The following is a 16180-nucleotide window of genomic DNA, read 5'->3' on the forward strand; positions in this document are numbered from 1 at the left end:
AGGGGGCTCATTTCAGTCAGGTCCGGTGAGTGTGCGTGTGAGAGGGGGCTCATTTCAGTCAGGTGCGGTGAGTGTGCGTGTGATAGGGGGCTCATTTCAGTCAGGTCCAGTGAGTGTGCGTGTGAGAGGGGGCTCATTTCAGTCAGGTGCGGTGAGTGTGCGTGTGATAGGGGGCTCATTTCAGTCAGGTCCAGTGAGTGTGCGTGTGAGAGGGGGCTCATTTCAGTCAGGTCCAGTGAGTGTGTGTGTGAGAAGGGGCTCATTTCAGTCAGGTCCAGTGAGTGTGCGTGTGAGAGGGGGCTCATTTCAGTCAGGTCCGGTGAGTGTGCGTGTGAGAGGGGGCTCATTTCAGTCAGGTCCAGTGAGTTTGCGTGTGAGAGGGGGCTCATTTCAGTCAGGTGAGTGTGCGTGTGTGTGCCCATACCTCAGCTGTGTGATGTGTGTCGGAGCGTGACCAGGGGAAGCACTGTAACGCCCATTAGTGTGTGTACGCGAGCACAGCTTGCACAGAGGATTACATTAATTCGACTGGTACAGATGAAGCAATATCTGGAGGCTACTGTAATTAGGGCAGATTCAATTTGACTGAAATACTTCATTATATACCTGCCAACAACACAGGAGAGTGATGGCCATATTTTCTTTTTCAATTTCTTTTTTTTCCTTCATTAATGGTTTGGAATTAATTAAGCGCCAAAGTCAGCCCTGGTGTTCCAGGACTGTACCCCCCCTAGCCCCCCCAGCAGGCAGGCTAGCAGAGGGAGGGCCAGGTTAGTCTGATCTGGACTCACGGTTGTGGATAGGTCAGGAACGTCCGGAGCCAGTCCAGTGTAACCTGCTGACATCATACGACTTCCTCCTGTAATTTAGCAGTTTGGTGACGGAACGTGAATCGCGAGGTTAATCACGTGATTACAGCCAGCCGAGGAACTCAGCTGCCGGGCCGGAGGCTGGAGAAGGCCCGCTTGCGCGCTCCTTCCAGAACTCTCCCAATTATGCCTCTCACATTGCCCACGTCCTTCCCGTTTCACACTTTCTGTTGAACGTTTATTTAAACTGGCTCCCAAGCCGCTTGGTAATAAGGTCTCACGGAAGGCGCGTGGAAAAAGCTTATCTAATTATTTTCCCTCATTGTTTTTGAAACGCTGGTGGGACGGCGCCTCCTCCCTAGCGTCCCTGCCGTCTCGCTAAAATACTTGTTTTCAAGGCTCACCGGCGTTTAATCTTGAGGGGTCTGTTTCTTTGTTTATATCTGCCTGCGCTTGATTCGCTCGCTGGCTTTCACTGGTTACCCAGAGTAATTGACAAGCCTCTTGGACGGATGGCGAAGGGGACCTGCACACGGCGGTGGGGAGGAAGGAGAGAAGACCCTCAGCATATGCCGCATAGCTGATTCAGCTTTAGACTCTTAACATGTCTTTGGCGGGTAAATAGAAAAACGTGCTTTGGGTGGAGTCTTCCGCCGCATCCCTACAAACCTGCACGTGGTAGCAAGAGAAGCTCATAGTTAATGCATCCCTAAATAGCCTCTGCTCCTTCTCTACCTCCATTCAACGTCGCAAATACAGAAAACCACTTCCCCCGCCCCAGACCTAACCCTCACCAGCCCAGCATCTGACATATTGCACCTATTTCAAAGCAGGTTCCTTTATAGCCGCGGTGAAGATGAGCCTATTGGATGCTGACTCTGCGGAGTGCGGAGCCACGGCGATTCTGGCAGCTTATCCGGCATCTCGCCGACGCACGGGGCTGCCTCGGCGCCGCTCTGCGCACCGCAGCAGATGCTGAAACAAGAGGGCTCCGCACCGGCTCAGCCCTGCCGCCAACCCGCCTCGCCTCGCCTCGCCGCGAAAGGTTAATTAAGAGGAACCGTAATATGCACCGGTCCCGTTCCACGGCCCGGAGAACACATTAGACAAATTGCAGCAACAGTTCAATATCTGGCCGGCGAGATTCCTCAGCACCACTGACAGGGGAGAAGCAGAAGGAGCGGACCTGGCACCTGGCCTCAGAAATCCTTCAAACCGCCTTCCGTCAGGGGCCGGCTCACGCCAAACTTATCTTTGATCTGAATAAGAAGCTGGAGGCCCTGGAGCCCGGCGCCGCCGAATTATTCACGGCAACTTCAAAGGGCGCATAATTAAATTCATGGAAAATTCTAACAAAGATGTGGCTGGGCGGCGGCGCAGTGGAAGGGAAACTTGGGGGCGGGGCTTCAAGGGGCGGGGCTTAGCGGGGTGGCGGCCACGGGCCGGCTGGTTCAGAGGGCTGCTCCTGTCGGGGTCCCGACTGGTGCGGGGAAGGGCACCTGGATAGAAACGAGCCTCGGGGGGGGGGGGGGGATAGGGGCTCTTCCTGCACTCTTGTCACAGGAAACCCCCGCGGCCACATGTAGCTCGAGGGCCAATCGGATTAAAGCGGAGGAGGTGTATCACGGCGCCACATGTGGCCGGTTACACGGCACACTTCAAAAGCCGTGGCGGGGAAAGAGCCCAGGGGGATGCTGACGCAGCCCCGAAAGTTTACAGCGTAGCCAAACGCGCCTCCTACACTCTGGAACAAAGCTGTGGTCACGTGCTTCTATTCCGCACTGCACACTTCACACTCGTGCCCGTGTCAGAGTGTGCCGGGGTGAAGGTCAGCAGCTCAGAGCCCAGCCGGGCCTCACGTGGTCCCGTGACCTGCCCTGCGAGACTCGACCCGCCGGACCACATCTCACCCTAAAAATAACTGCCCCATCCATCACCCTTTCAGGTATGATTGAGGGAGAGAGGTAATCAATAGGTGCACCCCCATGGCTGCCAATGTCAGGAATTTTTTTTCCTGTCAGAATTTATAAAAGAGGAGGTGTGAGGTTAGCAAAAGTGCTCCAAGAAAGTGCTGAGTCGCTCGGAGCCCACTGAGTTTTATTCATCTTATCAAATTACAGACACCTCAATAACCCTCCTCTGGAGAAGGAGGAGAAGAGTGAGATCCCTCCTCTAGTGGCCTCCAGTGCTGCTCCTCCTCCTCGGCCCTCCATCATCTTTGTGAGAAGTGGCATTCACTGGGGCAGCAGCCATGCAGGTCGCTAGGGCGGAAAACGGCTGCCTGGTGACCGGCAGATGTGGGCCTCCTTCCAGACCCCGGGTACCATCCCAGAGAATTTTACTTCTGCCCCAGTGGCTCCTTTCCACTGGGAACCAGCTGGTCCTCCCTGCGGGACGGGCCCGTCCATGATGGTGCCATGCGGGGTCGTGGCTCTACGCCCCCGGCATGGAGACGTCCGGCCCTTGGCCGGGTCCCTTTCCGCACGGACGCCCACGTTCCCTGCTGCCAGGAAGCTAAACCACCAACCGTCACACAACATTGACGCAAACAAACGATCCGAGCCTTTTATGCTCAGCTGCCATGTATCTCACATGTACAGCTGGGTGACGCGACAACCCATAATATTCACCGAGCTGCGTGCCACTAAAGCACAGCGCCTCCGCATTACCCTGGCCTACCTGTACCCCAAACAAGGTGTGCTTGTTATGGTAACTGCGCAATGTGTAGAAACACGGAGCGACACCCATACCAGGATGTTCCTCACGCTAATGAATGCAGTGTCATTACAGCGGAGCGCCTCCCACAGGCCCTGCACCGATGACTCGTCTGCGGGCGGTAATAGCACATGACACGATAACACCGCCATCGAGGCTTGTTTGCCAACCTGTTCCTGCACACGTTACCCCATCCATCTGCCACAAAAACACACACAGACACATACACAGACACCAGGAATGATCAGCCTCAGCAGCCATCATCTTAATTTCTAATTATCCTTGATTAATCTATGTAAATGGGGGTTAATCTAAACTTATTGAAACCATTTCCGTGTTGTTTCTTTCTGGGAGAAGGTGTATAAATTAACATAAATATTTATCTTACTTTCATTAATTAATTCCTGGCTCGTTCTCCTGATCATTGCGACAATTAGTGGTAATTAAGAGTTGCTGTTTGTGGGAAGTGGCCTGTTGATTAGCGGTTATTGAAAGACGGCGAGTTTGATGAGTGGTTCCCAGCTTCATCTCTGCCTCTGCTGAGGCATTGCAGAGATGGGGACTTCCTGGAAGCATGCACCATTGTGCAGGATTGTCTATTTTTTTCCCACTCAAAGTATTTTTCAAGAAATGCTTTGAAACACTCAAAGGACTTTAGAGGGGGCTCAGATGGTATAAAAGCAACATGGCAACAACAACACATCAGATCAACATGAAGAGCTGAACCAGTCCTGTTGGAGATTCCAGATCCGGGATGTTTTATTGGCTGTGAGTAGCAGGACTCTGGGAATGCCCATTCGCTCAGCCCTGCACTGTGCAGAAAGCAGCTGATAGCACACAAACAAACAGAGGACTGACCTGCAATAATGCATAGAAAACAAGAAACGCTTAGACATTACAATTTACGGAAACTGTTCACCCAAATAGGTGGCTACCAGGAGAGTTGATGTCAAAATGTAAGAGCAAGAACAGATCCAGCCCAAACAAAATGAGCTTTCTTGGTTGAGGGCTGCACTCGGACTCCGCAGCGGTGGTCTTGATGGTGGAGGACTCAAAGCCGGTGAGTTGAAAGATCACGGATCGCATTCCTCAGTCGCCATTAACCAATGGGATCGGAGTGGAGAGTCCCCACGTCAGGACGCGACTTGGTGCCATCCGAGCACAGCATTTCGAGAGAGTGAGGTCCACCACAACCCCCCAATGCCAACGGATGCTGCCTCTCAGGCCGCCCCGCCAACCCCCCCCCCAGTCACGAGTCACGGAAACGTTCGGCTGGAGAGAAATAATCCACAAGCCTGTTCTCCTGGGACTTTGCCCAGTGGCTCAAAGGATGTAATATCACAAAGGGAGGGGAGGTGGGAGATGATGGGGGGATGGGGGGGGGGTTCCACCACGAATGCACCTAAAACCCGCTGAAAGCCGAGGAGCGCGCAGCGTGCAATAACAGCGCAGGGCTGCACAGCGCTAACTCAGTTCTGAAGTTTCATTGCCTGGAAGCCCCGGTCGTACTCGGCACTTTAATTCACCTGTTATTGTGGGGAAGTGAATTCAAGGCCTCCTTAAATGTTTTTTGGATGTGGAAAATATTAGAGAGGCAATATCAGTGGGAGAAAGAGAAGAGCAAAAAAAAAAAACAGAAATAAAAAACCGTCTTTCTGATACGTGGTCAGGGTTTCAGATCTAGAGCTCATCCTGGTTCCATTAAATATTTCAATGTAGAAAATGAGAACATACATTTATAACTCTATATCCAGATGAATTCTGCTAGAAGGACAACAATTTAAATACAATATTGTTAAAAATCCATGTTACTAATTAACTATCACTATTACATTTAACAAGCAAGATTTAGCTATATTTTTAGCTAACATGTTTTGTTGTCCATTAATAATATCTAAATTACAGGCAAAATGGAATGAGATCTCGCTCTTTTTTTTTTTATAGACAATCTAATGTTATTTTATGTGAATTGCAGCAAGCTGCTACTCTCTGCTGGCTTTTGCTGTGAAAATGGCACAAATAACAAGTTCATTTTGTTGTGAGAACAATCCCTCTGTTTCTTGACCTGACCATCCTGCCTTTGCTTTGAATATTTCTGTAAATTTTACCCCCAGAAACATATAGTATTCCACAGTCATTCCGTTACTAGGGTACGGCTCAAAGGAAGAATGCTTTTCACTATCTAAGTGATAGAATGAAAAACTTGCCTTAAGACAATTAAAAAAGAGTAATCATGCTGTTTTAGAGAGCTGAATCCTTCCTGACTAGTCATATTTAAAATTCCACCGAACCTAACTGTTCTCCCTTCTATCATTGCAGGAATCTCGACAAGACAGAGGCAGAATTCATGACGGGGCGGCTGCTTACCTTGTTTTCCCCTCCACATACAGACTTTCCAATGAGCAGCCTTGCAAACGCCGATCGGTACGGACCTGCGCTCTCCGCTAACCTTGCCCGCCTGCGCTCCTTTTCTCTGAGTACGTCACCAAAACTCATGCTGCTTCAGACACCTCGCACAAGGCTCTGCTAAGCATAACAGCGTGACAACTGCACTATCAGAAGCGCGTCGTCGCTGATAAACGGAAGGGTTCCCCCCCCCCCCCCTCCCCGCCGGAACATAACTGATCCGGGCATAATGCAAAGAAAGAAACAAATCCCCACCGCAAGACGTAAAAAAAAAATCACTGATTTATATCAGGTTGGATTCCTCCCGTATGGATAGAAAAACCACGGATGGCATCGTGAGGGCGTTGTTACCACCACCAGTGGCACGGAGGTTCGGGGTCAGCTGGCAGAATAATGACAGCGGAATAAAAACGAGTGGGAACTCAGTGTGGGGCAATTGAGGACTGAGGATTACGCGTGCTGGTGGCTGCCGTAGACTGAAAGGGATGAGCGCGGGGGTAGAGAGGGAGGAGGCCCGTGTGTTTGTGCTGTGAGGCAGCCATCCATCTGGGCCACGGCGCCGCTCGCAGGCTGTCCCGATGGCACCGCTTTATGCAGTGTCAATGTTTCAGCAGGTGTATGTGGGAGTTAACAGCCCAGCATGATGTACACCTGCAAAGGCATTAAAAATTAAACAGGCCCCTGCACTAAATACCATCCATCACGGCGCAGGCCTGAACCGCTGGCAGAGGAGGGGAGAGGACGCAAACAGCTCCCCAGTGTGACGGCGGGGGGGCCGCAGGAAGACCCCACCCGACGCCTGTCTGCAGCGTCATGGCGATCTTGATTGAAAACGCCCGATTCTAAATTAATTACGTGGCTCGGCTTGGGTTCGGCCAGCTGAATGCGACCGAGTTGGAGGCACATGCACTTGGAAAGGTGACGGCACCGCCCGCTCTTTTCGCCAGGGCGAGGGTCAGGGTCAGGGTTAGGGTTAGGGTGCTCGCATTAAAGTGCGTCAACGATTTAATTAGCGCGCCCAGGCGACAGAGCAGGCAGCTGCTTTGGAACAAGCAAGCAGATTTAAAACAGGCGGCGGGGGCGAGCGGGTGGCGGCTTCCTGCAATGCCGCGCCAGCGCTGGGGGGCGCCGGAGAGCAGCGGCTTCCCGCGGAGGGCCGGCGGCGAGGAGCAGGCTAGCGGAACGTCCACATTAGCGCGATGGCCCTGTCGAGCCTCTCTGGGAAGTGTCTGGAGGAAAAACAAACAGAGCACATGAAGGACGGGGGGGGGGTGGGGGGGTGGGAGCGCGGCTGGCCGCGTCCCTGGGCCGCCAAGGCCAAAAAGAGAACGACCGCGGGGCACGTTCGGCCTCCCGCAAAGTTAAAAGCAGGCGGAGGTGAAGGCCGCGTCCCCGCCCCTCCGCAGCACCGCTGACGGCGAGCCATGCCGGGGGGGCCGGGGTGCCGATGGATGGCTTCTGAAATGAGCTGCGCACAGAATGGAAACGATGCAGGCTTCTCGCCTTGGGAGGTAATGGGGAGACGATCCTACAAGGAGGGACGGCATGAAGTAAACAGCGGAAAAAAGGTGCTAATTAAATACCACCAGTGCTTTTCTGACCTTTAAATAACACACTACACGAGATAACCTGTTCCAACTCCGACCTTGCCTTAACACTCTTTTTTCTAATGAACTTACATAAGTGCCGAGCGCTTTACCTGATGCTACCTTAGAGTCTTAGAGTATGCGTAAAGCCAAGCCAGGTCTACAGGATGAAAGCATACCAACATGATAATTTCATATACGCAAGGCCACGCCGTACCAACAGGAGAACAGCGTATGCACAAGGCCACACTGTACCAACAGAACGCCGTATACACAAGACCACAACGTACCATCAGGAGAACGCCGTATACACAAGGCCACAACGTACCATCTGGAGAACGCCATATACACAAGGCCACAACGTACCATCTGGAGAACGCCGTATACACAAGGCCACAACGTACCATCTGGAGAACGCCATATACACAAGGCCACAACGTACCATCTGGAGAACGCCGTATACACAAGGCCACAACGTACCATCTGGAGAACGCCATATACACAAGGCCACAACGTACCATCTGGAGAACGCCGTATACACAAGGCCACAACGTACCATCTGGAGAACGCCGTATACACAAGGCCACAACGCACCATCAGGAGAACGCCGTATACACAAGGCCACACCGTACCAACAGGAGAACGCCGTACACATAAGACCACGCCGTACCACCAGGAGAACGCTGTATACACAAGACCACGCCGTACCACCAGGAGAACGCCGTATACACAAGGCCACACTGTACCAACAGGAGAACGCCGTATACACAAGGCCACACTGTACCAACAGGAGAACGCCATATACACAAGGCCACGCTGTACCAACAGGAGAACGCCATATACACAAGGCCACACTGTACCAACAGGAGAACGCCGTATACACAAGGCCACACTGTACCAACAGGAGAACGCCGTATACACAAGGCCACGCTGTACCACCAGGAGAACGCCGTATACACAAGGCCACACCGTACCACCAGGAGAACGCTGTATACACAAGGCCACGCTGTACCAACAGGAGAATGCCGTATACACAAGGCCAGGCTGTACCAGCAGGAGAACACCGTATACACAAGGCCACATTGTACCACCAGAAGAACGTCGTATATACAAGGCCACGCTGTACCACCAGGAGAACGCCGTATACGTAAGGCCACGCAGTACCACCAGGAGAACAGCGTATGCACAAGGCCACACTGTACCAACAGAACGCCGTATACACAAGACCACAACGTACCATCAGGAGAACGCCGTATACACAAGGCTTCACCGTACCAACAGGAGAACGACGTATACACAAGGCCACACTGTACCATCAGGAGAACATCATATACACAAGGCCATGCCGTACCAAAAGAAGAACATCATATATACAAGGCCACATCGTACCAACAGGAGAACATCATATACGCAAGGCCAAGCCGTACCAACAGGAGAATGTCATATACACAAGGCCACCCTGTACCAAAAGGAGAGTGCCATATACATAGAGCCACACCGTACTAACAGGAGAACCTCATATTCACAAGGCCACACTGTACCAACAGGTGAACGTCATATATACACTGGTGAATTATATCCACTCCATAAAAGCAACCCAGATCCAACAGAGAAAACCCGATCGACAGTACCAAAGCACATCCACAGGACCAAGCTGTGCTTCTCATTCAAAGACAGGAACATGAAGAGCAGGCCATACCCTGCCTGTCCCCTAGTTTTAGGCAGAGCCGGCCTAGGGGCTTTTGTAGGGCTTTTATCCTGCAACGGTGCAAGGCATTGGGGTTGCAGGGCCGAGAGAGAGAGAGAGAGAGAGAGATGGTATGGAGGTGTGATGGATAGAGGAGCTGTCTTTAAACCCTTAATTTATGGAAGAATTAAAGTGGCTGAGCAGATGGAGACAGATACAGTGGGACACAAGCTGTCTCACACACACCAGCCCCCGTCGTAAATTACGTTGAGCAATGGAAAATTTATGAGGCACAAATATCTCACTACCAGCCTATCATTTCCTAAGCAGTGTCACTGTAATTCTTTCCCGAGCTGTCTAAACACACAGATAAAGAAGGCTGTGCCTGGCATGGACCAAGGCTGGGTGGGTGGTGGGTGGGTGGGTAGGTAGGTAGGTGATAGATAGATAGATAGATAGATAGATAGATAGATAGATAGATAGATAGATAGATAGATAGATAGATAGGTTAAAAGAGGCACTGGGTAATGAGGTAGTAAAGTGACTTGTGTGCACGTATGCACAGGAAAAAACCAGTGGAAAAATGACAAAGCCAGTGTATTCAGGTCTGGCATGAAGCAGCTTTGAACAAAAAGGCAATATTTTGGTTGCAGCTGCTTTCCACTCTGCATGGCCAGGTTTTACATGCAAGTGGACCACCAATGTGCATCACCCACTGCCATACGGCAGGGAGCCGGTGCCTCAGCCGGGTACTGGGTGCGGTCAGCGCTCGGCCGAACAAGGCGCACCAGGGGAAACATGTTCCCATGTAGGGGGCCCCGATGCCGGCCGAGGGCAGGAATGAGTCTGATTAGGAATTCCGTTCTAATTCCGAGACGTGTGACATATTTTTAGTGAGCGCTCGCTGTGAGACCCAGAGCTTACCCGGGCTTATTAGAGAACAGGTAGAGTACAGTGCTGGGGATTGTGTTCTCACACTGCCCGGTAAGATTGGATTCCTGGCCATGAAATTCGAGTGCGACGCCAGCAACACGGAGCATTCGCCGGGCAACGGCGTCCAATTTACACAGTAATTTTCCACTCACTTACTGCTAAGCTAAAGCACTTTCTATCTATCATATTAATACCACGGTGTCATACAATTGAATGCGAACGCTGTTAATTAGCCCGTCCTGGAAGCGCCGCAGTCAGATCACTTCAAAGGCAATTTATTACAGTTCATCGAGGAAACGGGGAGAAGGCAAAAGAGATTACACACGCATAGTGTCAATTATGATAGCCATCTGACTTTATCGATAAAACGGGTGGGTGATCAAATTACCCTTTCCCTGCAGTAACATGCCTCTTCTGATAGAGTGGCTTCACTGTTTCCAAATCTGACGCCTTCCTTTCTTTCGGACGCTCTTTCTTTTGAAAGCGTTAATTGATTAGGACTCCTGTTTTATTGTCTCAACAATCACCACAGGCCATCTTTGCTGTCACATGACGGTCACATGACCCCCAGGTGGGAACGGGACGAGCCCTTCCAGCAAGGAACCTCTTTAGGGCTGCGTTTCCTGATAGAGACGCAGCATTCATTAGCGTGGTCATTTGCAGAGCGAGATTGCGACACTGCGGTGTTCCTCGTGTGATAAAATATACCTGCTGCCTTTCAGACGACTTCAGTGACATGGGGGTGGGTGGGCAGAAGCAGTAATGAATGTGCAGTTTGGGGGTTAAAAATGCCTGGAGGTCATTAGTTCATTCAATGGACACACAAAAGGTCAGAACATAGCCCTGGGTGGGCGTGGTGAGAGTTTTTGGGCAGCGGGGGTGGCGCCCTTCACCAGTTCTCCCCAGAGAGAGCCCTTGCGTTGTACGTAAGCCTGCCTCTCCCAGGAACAGCTACACTACAGCACATACACGGGCAAAGCTTCAGGTACCCTAGCAAAAAAAAAAAAAAACTCAACCCTAAACCCACACAGAATCCAGAGGTTGATGGAGGCTGGCTCCTTTCGTAATTTTTTTGAGAGAAACAGTGCCGTCGTCCCCTGGGACCTAATAATACCTCATAAGCACATCCAGAAGAACCCGGAGGCAGTGAGCCTTCCCAAGGATCTCACCTTGATAGATGATTTGGAGAAACACAGAGTCGAGTTCGTACAGCGCAGCCCTGGAAACAGCAGCGGGGGAAGCTCTGCATTATTTAAAGCCGCATCCTTAAAAACGAGCTGTGGCCGCCGCTCGCTAACGTGCAAGTGGGCCGAACTAAAAAAGGGAGAAAAATACAAAACCCTAAAAGCCAGCAGAGCCGCACATCGCCGAGCTGCCCATGGGGCCACAGTGAGGTCTCTGCAGGACATTTTACAGATTTTAATGCTAGTTTCGGTACAGGTGACTGCGTTTTGCACACCCGCCAATGAAAAAAAGGCCTGGCCCCTCCCACTCTGAAGCCATTGGCCCAGTCTAACCTGATGTGGTGCCTGCATTTCTCAGCTGACATATGGAAGCGAGGAACACACCAGAACTATAGTTATATGAAACTGCTGGAAAAGGCAAGATTAAAACACATCTGCTAAGTACTATACAGGAAAATGTATAAAGTCATCAAATTTATCTAATAAATTGTCATCTATGAAGTCATCTAATTTATCTAATAAATCAACTGAAGCAACATATCAAATTTAATAATAATAAGAAGAATTATTATAATCATCATCATCATCATCATCATTCGGGACAACGAGAGTGAAGCGCCCTCTTCCTCTGCCTTTCTGACCCCGCCACCCCCCGTAACTGACACTTCAGTGACCCCCCGGGTGCCCTTTGAACTTCTCTCACCCCGGCTCCTGTTCCCAGCTCCTCCGGCAGCACCATCAACCAGAGCCCGAACGCCACATCGTATTGATTTTATCATAAATTAAGCACACAATAATCACCGATGTTTCAAATCAAACGCGTTCATAGAGGAATAAAGAGATAAAAAAAGAAAAATGAAAAGACATAAGGGATATAAGAATCAAGCTGTTTAAGCGCAGCTAAGCCCAAGTTCTCCTCAACAGCGGTACAAGCGCAGTCGGCAGGAGGAACCACCCCCTCACCCGAACCTCTTTATGTTAAATCAGACAGACCGGCCGATTTTTAAAAACAAAACAAACCGGTTAAAAAGTCAGCATAATCCACAACGACAAGTATTAAGGCAATAACTAAATGCTCGTGGTTTCTGACGAATCAGCAGCATTCCGAAGTATACAAAGGATTACGAATAGCGAACATTTAATTAAAGACCAAATAATCCAGGAAAGCTGGAAAACGTTTATTTTACGGCCAATTCCGCACAATTTAGTGGCAAAATATTATAGTGATCTATAATATATAATAACGTATGAAATGTTAAAACCAAAGGCCTAATAGCTGAAAAAAATCTACATTTGCGGTAGGGGGCGAATATACCACGGGTTAATTATTAAAACGATTAATCCTACCAGACAGCTGGGGAAGACCCAAAGAAGTAAGGAAGACTGAAGCTACGGCACGAACAGCACAGTACGGATTTCTTCCTGTTATGTAAGAGAAACACTTTCGGAAAGCATGTACCAACCCCCACCAGCGCGGTATATAATTGTGACTGAATAGTGACAATGGTAAAACCTGAACGATCAGCTTCATTCATAAGAAAATAACAAAAGAAATCCGTTTTAACCGAGTATCAACCTTTAAATGTATTCCACCGGAATAAAACAAGGATATGGGATAAATAAACGCCGATGATGTAATGGAATAATAAATAACAATATAACATTGTCAGGATGCACAAAACAATACATCATTAATGGGCGCTTCTTATGTAGCCAGAGCACTTGGTAACTTTGTTTATTAATAGCATCATCACTGAAAAGAGACCTTATATAAATCTGATGCGGTGTTTTAAGATAATTGCGAAATGCGGAGATAAATCAAAGGCGAAAGCAGCGTCTTGTATGTAAATGAACCCCCCGCGCATCACTAACTGCTGGCCCGGCTGCGATCCTGCGTGTGCCGGGGCTTCATCCTACCCCCCCCCCCCCCCCCCCCCTTGTCCCATCGACACCTACATGCATGCAAACTTCAGCAACAGTGTCAGCTAAGCATATGTGCCTGGCATATTGTGCCATTCACAGCTATGAGCGCAGCAAAGGAACTGCGGAGGCTTTTGGAAAACAAAGCGGAAGATGTTATTTTAAAGCTTGGAAATCTGCTAAGCGTAGGACTGCTTTGGGCGGGGAAAACGACAGCGTTACATTATTTTCACGGGAAGGGAAACGTATAATTTGTGGCCACCTTTGCTCTGCTTAGAACGAGTACGGATAAAATTAACTATAATAGCCAGACTTGTATGAAGCACTAAATATATCATGTTTGCCTCAGCACAAAGTTGAAGCTTCTTAATGTGGACGGTCTAGACAGGTATCTAGTTCATTAATACCCATGCATTTCGAAGCAAAAATGTGTATATACAGGCGCGCACACACGTCCACACACAAATATGCGCGCGCACTCACATTAATACAGAAATGGACCGCGGTTATAATTAACTTGCCCCTTTTGAAAGAATTAGAAGTTTTAGGTTTTGCTTTAGATGTAGCTGATTTAATGTTATGATTTAAAGGCAAAACTTACTGCTGTGGCTTAATTTAAGTAGTATTAAAAAAGAAATTAAAGTTTCCATAATCAAGGACGGAACAGCGCCGACAAGCAGTAAAACCCGACTTAACTGTAATGTAAATGTAACTTTAATTTTGAGTCTTTAATGACTGGAGCTGTGAAGGGCTTTACATGGGAATGGGTCTGTTAGGAAAGGGAGTGTGTTGGTAATGGCGCTATTTGGGGGGGGGGGGGGGGGGGGAGAGAGAGACAAAATGATGGAAAGATGACAACCTGTTTTCATCCACCAGCTGCAGTAACACAGGAGAGTACACCCAAACACAACACTATTACTACTCCTATTAAAACTATTACTACTGATAGTAATGCATCACCACGATGACCATCAGCGATATCAGCATCGTCCACACCAGTTAACAAAGCCGTCTAAAATCCAACACCGCACCATCTGCGACGGTGCTCAAAACAACCTTCTCATAATACCGGCCGTCGAACAGCGTGAAACGGGGAGGCACCGTGAGCCAGGTGTCAGTGCGATTACTGAAACGGCAGGCTCGACCGTCCTCCGGGAGCCGACTGGGGGCACGGGGGCACAGGGGACGGGACGGGACAAGCGGAGGACAGGGGGGCCCGGCTTTCGTGCAAGTGAGGGATGCAGGCAGTTACCTCTCAGAATGTTAAAGCAGTGCATTGGAAGATGATAAATTAAACAATTAGATACATATTACTGATGCTGCATTGTAAAGGTGGAAGGCTCTGTAGCAGGAGAGATTTCCATAAATCAGGCTTTATCTCATCAAATTTATAATATAGCAAAACAGAAGGGCGAGTGGATGTATTGGGGGGGGTAACTTATGTACGCCATTCTGTGTTTCTTTATGGACTCTGTGACTGAAATTATAATGTCCACAGTGCCAATTTTCCACAGAATAAAACAACACCTTCCCCTGAAAAGAGTCTTCTCAGAGACATTACAGAAATAGCACAGGAAAGCGACTAGGGAGGGAAAAAAAGGTGTCAGAGAATGAAAATAAAACTAAGAAGTAAAAGTGAAATAAACAATGCTAATGTTATATAGTACAGCATGGAGGGAAATGCAAAGAAATGCATGTAGAAAGTGAATTGGGCTGGAACAGCCTGGGGGGGGGGGCGTTGTCCTGCCACACCAGGGGGACAGGGGTGCTGCAGCCTGATCCTCACCCCCGCCCCATATGGCTGTCATGAGCACCAGAGTGGGAAAAATGTTCATGATCATGAAACCGGCCGGATATTCCCACCCCCGTGAGTGTATGTGTAAGCACACAGTGACGGCCTGGTGCGACGATGCACAGCACAGCACAGACTGCCCCCCCCCCCCCCCCCCCGCCAGTTCCCAGCACAGTTGAGCCCACCCGGCTCCGCAGTATAGATGAGCCCCCCCCGGGTCCCCAGCACAGATGAGCCCCCCCTCCCCAGGTCCCCAGCACAGACAATCCCCCGACGGTCCTCAGCACGGATGAACCCCCCCTCCCCAGGTCCCCAGCACGGATGAGCCCCCCCTCCCCAGGTCCCCAGCACGGATGAGCCCCCCCTCCCCAGGTCCCCAGCACGGATGAGCCCCCCCTCCCCAGGTCCTCAGCACGGATGAGCCCCCGCCAAACCACAGCATCAGAGTATGGCTGTTCGCTGGCTTGCCATGCCGAAGCTCCTCTGCTGATAAATGAACAGCAGCTCATGTGTTTTTCGAGACTGGGGGGTGGGGGGTGGGGGTTCGGTTGATGTTTCTTCTTGCTGTCCTCAGTTCTGCTAATCTGGAGCACAATTTATTTCTGGGAATGCTTAATTGAATAGCCTGAGCTAAGCTTAATCAATGCTGAAAACAGCTCAGCAATCGAGTTAAAAATAAAACAAACGACGTTGTACCAAAAAAAAAAAGATGATTCTGTTGCATGGGATAGCTAGCTGTTAAGCCGATTAAAGGTGCTCAGAATGATATCAGAGTTAAAAATAATTACCGGTGCTGACCTGCCCAGATTTAGCAGTGACCTAGAGTAAAATCACAGTAATGGATTTGAAAATAACCATATTCATAAAAAGACGGAAGGCGGATGGGGGCTTCTCATTGGCTCCCGGCAGGACTGGCCAGAGTCTGTGGAATGCTGTGTCGCGCTGGAGCCGGCCGCCACGGGGCGCTCCTCCGTGCTCGCTCTGAGCATCGGGGTCACGCGGCCTGCTACCGTTTATCGTTAAATTAATCGATATAAAGTAAAACTCGGGTTCGTTTCTCTGTAGGGGGAATCGGGGAACGCTGTGAGGGACTGGCGACTGGGAAGAGCACAGCGCTCAGCTGGAACTCCGGCCCCGAATGCCGATTG

General features: G+C 50.0%; 1 protein-coding gene across 8 annotated transcripts in view; it reads right to left on the reverse strand.

Moving 5' to 3' along the window:
* rbfox3a (RNA binding fox-1 homolog 3a) overlaps positions 1-16180 on the reverse strand; it is a 423712-nt gene that overhangs the window by 78047 nt on the left and 329485 nt on the right. The window contains exon 1 of one of the 8 annotated variants that reach the window (XM_072712255.1): positions 5892-6033. The exons of the other annotated variants lie outside the window; for them this stretch is intronic. Coding sequence (XP_072568356.1) covers positions 5892-6020 — 129 coding nt within the window. The 5' untranslated portion in view covers positions 6021-6033. Of the gene's footprint in view, positions 1-5891; positions 6034-16180 lie in introns of those variants that run through there. 8 annotated transcript variants of the gene reach the window in all.

The sequence above is a fragment of the Paramormyrops kingsleyae genome, chromosome 5 (assembly GCF_048594095.1).
Source record: "Paramormyrops kingsleyae isolate MSU_618 chromosome 5, PKINGS_0.4, whole genome shotgun sequence".
NCBI classification, from domain to species: Eukaryota; Metazoa; Chordata; class Actinopteri; order Osteoglossiformes; family Mormyridae; genus Paramormyrops; species Paramormyrops kingsleyae.